Here is a 3835-nt window from a genome sequence, read left to right on the forward strand (position 1 = left end):
TATCAAACATACTGTTGGTGTGAACGTGCTTTGTAGTCACTATGAGAAAAACCTATACACTATATTGGAGTGGAATTATCCGAAACTAGTATAATCCAATAACACACGTTGATCAAAGAGTAAATTGAACTGGACCTACCTTGAACTTAGACTTCAAGATTAAACAATTCTCAGAATACTAAGTTTATTTATTATACCTGCTATTGTGCAGCTATATAATGTGAAGAACTAAACAGTGGCCAATGACACATTTTCTTCACTTCACCTATTCAGTGTATAGATTTTTCTCATAGTGACTATAAATCACATTCACATCAACCGTATATTTGAACTAGGTTAAACCCTGACTAAATGTTTCTACAAGTTTTTTCTTCAATTTTCTAAATACTGGTTTATGCTGATACATAATTTATAGTTTTTCAAGAGCTTCTGGAGTATAATGAAGAGATTATTCTATTTTTTCTATAGTATTTAACTAACTATTATTTAAGCATACATATAATCTTTTTATTAATTCTTTACTTTTGTATAAGAACTAAAATGCTTAATTATGTAGCAGTCGGTAAACAGTAAAGACTTTTGGGAGAAAATTACACTTTGCGATAAGCTATCTACTTAGTATAACATAATGTCCGTTTGTACAAAGATATATTTTTAACATGTTCTTATTTATACTTTAGATGTTAAATGGGAATTATGGAATAGCGACTTTTTATTTGATTGGTTTGAATACGTCTGAGCATCCAGTGAGCGCATGACGTCATATGTCTGCAATGCATACTCGAGATCAAGCTGATGACCGGTGCAAACCGCTTTGCTGGGAAGCCTGCCAGCTAGTGCGTATCGAGTTGGTCATATTTTTGGTACAAAAATTTAAAATTAAGACTCTTTAGTGACTACATTAAAAGTCTATCGTATCAAAAATGCAACATGTTAATATTTTACATATTATTCTATTTACTATACAGTTTCGAGTGTCATTACAGATTCGTTCACCTCCTATATCATAGTTTTTAAAAGTTTAATAAAATGACGACTGATAGGAATGAGAAATAAATACCATATCTTAACGTGTGTATGCAGATCATAACTAAAGTAATAATTCAAATAAAACTCCAATATACGGTAAGATATTTAAAAATACACCCTAGTAACTATCGGCACACTAATCTCCATGTTTTCAAGATCGACATTGCCTGTGAAAGGCACATATTGTTAAAAGTAATAAACAATTAAAAACCTTCAAAATATCGTAAGAAAATACAACAGGAACAGTCTCTATTCTAGATACTAAGGTAGAAAGATGTACTCTTGTTCGAAAATATAACTATAATAAGAAATACAGGCCTTTGTTTTCTGTTGTGAGATAAAATTATTAAAACAACATACAAACACAACATACTACAAAACTGTATAATGTGCTGTATTGACTTTGATTTTATATCAAAATCTACATCACGTTTCACCTCCCTTTTCTTCTACTTTCCAGCAAAGCATACACGCTGAACAAAGCAGACCGACTATCATTAGTTAGACAGTGTCCATGGATCCGACAGGAAGTGTTTAAACTAGTGTTTACCTGACCACTTGACCCCTTGGTCCTTCAGTTCAGGCAGAGCCCATGGATCTAATTCCGGATCACATTCAAATATATGCTCTGCTGTCTGCTGGCCTAGCTGACTGCCTTTTTCATTGGCTTGGGCCGGCAGCACGTCCCCAATATTTAGTTTGACCTGGCGTTGGAACGGTAAAATGTTAAATTCACAATTTGATCAGCCCCCCAGTGCCCCCGTAGTAACATCATGACTCGGTAAGAAAGAAAAATAACATTCTACCTACCTGATTCATGACTTCTGTCTTTTCAACATGCCTTTCTCCTAATGTTTCTTGTGTAGCGGTCATATTATTATTAGTCTCAAATCCTACCATTCAGCTTACCGGCATACCGGCGAGTGCGAGATACGTGTATTTATAATAGGAATGATGCAAGAAAACGTCACAGTTTGATCACGTGACTTATTTCATTAAATAATCCTTTCGTAAATAACGTTTTATTTCATAATAAGCAAGTTCCTAAATATATTTATGTAAGAAGCAGCTATACAGGCGTATTGAAAAGTTTTGTATCTCACAACTAACTTGTTTTTTACCTTCCATAAACAATTCGTAGAAAAAAAAAATCTGTTTTAGCGGAAGACCACATTCATTTATACGTTAACGACTCACAGGAGGCTTGACACGACACACCGTTTACAAAGCTTCTGTGATTGGTTCCCTTACATAACGTCTTGTTTCACGTGACAAACTCGTGTACATGATGATACGATTCAGTGAAGGCTCCAAATGGCTACAGGAACTTAATGCGCATCAAAACGGCAAACAACTTTCAACATTAGAAGGGATTCCCAAGTTTCAAAATATGTTTTTAGGGAGCACAGTCTTAGAAGAGTCCGATTGACATATCTTCCTGGTTAAAATTCAAAACACACGAGGAACGAATCAACAAAACTCGAGGTATTATCTGTGCTAGAATATTTTGATTGAAAATGTTCCTTGTAGTATATTTCTAAGAAGTTTTGGAATGGAAATTCCACTGGAAATGAAAGGCACACTTTTGAGTCACAAGGTTGTTAAATTTCAACTGACATTCAGCTAGAATTTCTAAGTATTGTTTATAGACGGTGACATTTTCATCACTTGGATCTTTTTGTTACATAACCCATTTAAACAGTTATGCATGTACAACACAAAGAAATATATCACAAACATTTCCACTTTCAAGTTTTTGAATTGAGAAAATAGACATAAACTGTACGCACGCATCTCAATGATGTGAACTTTTAAGGTGACTAATATGGGACGAGTGCTAACTCATATTCTTGCATTATCTCCATAATTTTGAGTTCTTCAAAAATGTCAGAATTTCGTTTTCTCCAACAAAAAAGCATTAGCTTCGTTTTGTTTTCTGAAACTGTTTGTCCACGAGCTTTTGGCCAATGTGACAGACCGAGTGTTAAGTTATGGAAACGCATACAGGTGTAAAGAAATTGATAAATAATAAGGAAAACAACAAGACAGGCAGACAAATTACCAAAAAGAATGGTAAAAACATCTATTAAAATTGAAACTAGTTAGAATGATTGATAAATAGAAAAACTGATAAAATACTAACGAGTTGCTAGATACTGAAATTGGCAAACAACTGATGAAAAAGATGCGCTAACATACGAGGATAGGGCAATGACATTCGCAATTTTCTGTTTAAGGAATATCTAGTAATGGTCTGTAGTTCGCAAAATCATAAACGACGACATATAAGAATACAATCAAAAGTGAAACAAGTATATAGTGACACTACATAGTTATCCAATAGGAATTAAAACAAGTCCATAAAGTAACGACACATAATTATCCAATCGCAACTGAAACAAATACAAAGTTACGACACATAATTATCCCATCGAAAATGAAACAAATATATAAAGCGACGACAGATAGTTATCCAATCAGAACTGAATCAAGTATATGGTAGCAACACATAGTTATCCCATCAAAAGTAAATGTATTGTAAAGTGACAATACATAGTTATCCAATCAAAACCGAATAAAGTCTATAAAGTAACAACACATAGTTATACATCAAAACTAGGTTTGTTATCCAATTAATACTGAAAAAAACAAAAAAAAACACATAAAGCGACGATGAATAGTTATCTAATCAAAACTGAATCAAGTATATAGTAACAGCACATGGTTAATCAATCAAAATTGAAAGAAATATAAAGTGACGATACATTGTTATCCAATCAAAACCGAAACAAGTATAGTTTGTTTG

General features: G+C 33.2%; 1 protein-coding gene and 1 long non-coding RNA gene across 2 annotated transcripts in view; one reads left to right on the forward strand and one right to left on the reverse strand.

The window, feature by feature from the left end:
- The window catches only part of LOC106474263 (sodium-dependent phosphate transport protein 2B-like), a 10322-nt gene extending 8379 nt beyond the window's left edge, over positions 1 to 1943 (reverse strand). Inside the window, exons 1-2 of the mRNA XM_013934956.2 lie at positions 1840 to 1943; positions 1580 to 1733 (exon numbers count right to left, since the gene is read on the reverse strand). Of these exons, the coding sequence (XP_013790410.2) occupies positions 1580 to 1733; positions 1840 to 1929 (244 nt within the window). The 5' untranslated portion in view covers positions 1930 to 1943. The remainder of the gene's footprint in view (positions 1 to 1579; positions 1734 to 1839) is intronic.
- Positions 1944 to 2343: 400 nt separating this feature from the next.
- Positions 2344 to 3835, forward strand: part of LOC111083237 — a 4467-nt gene continuing 2975 nt past the window's right edge. Inside the window, exon 1 of the long non-coding RNA XR_002608892.1 lies at positions 2344 to 2514. This is a non-coding gene — a long non-coding RNA (uncharacterized LOC111083237). The remainder of the gene's footprint in view (positions 2515 to 3835) is intronic.

The sequence above is a fragment of the Limulus polyphemus genome, unplaced genomic scaffold (assembly GCF_000517525.1).
Source record: "Limulus polyphemus unplaced genomic scaffold, Limulus_polyphemus-2.1.2 Scaffold137, whole genome shotgun sequence".
Lineage (NCBI taxonomy): Eukaryota > Metazoa > Arthropoda > Merostomata > Xiphosura > Limulidae > Limulus > Limulus polyphemus.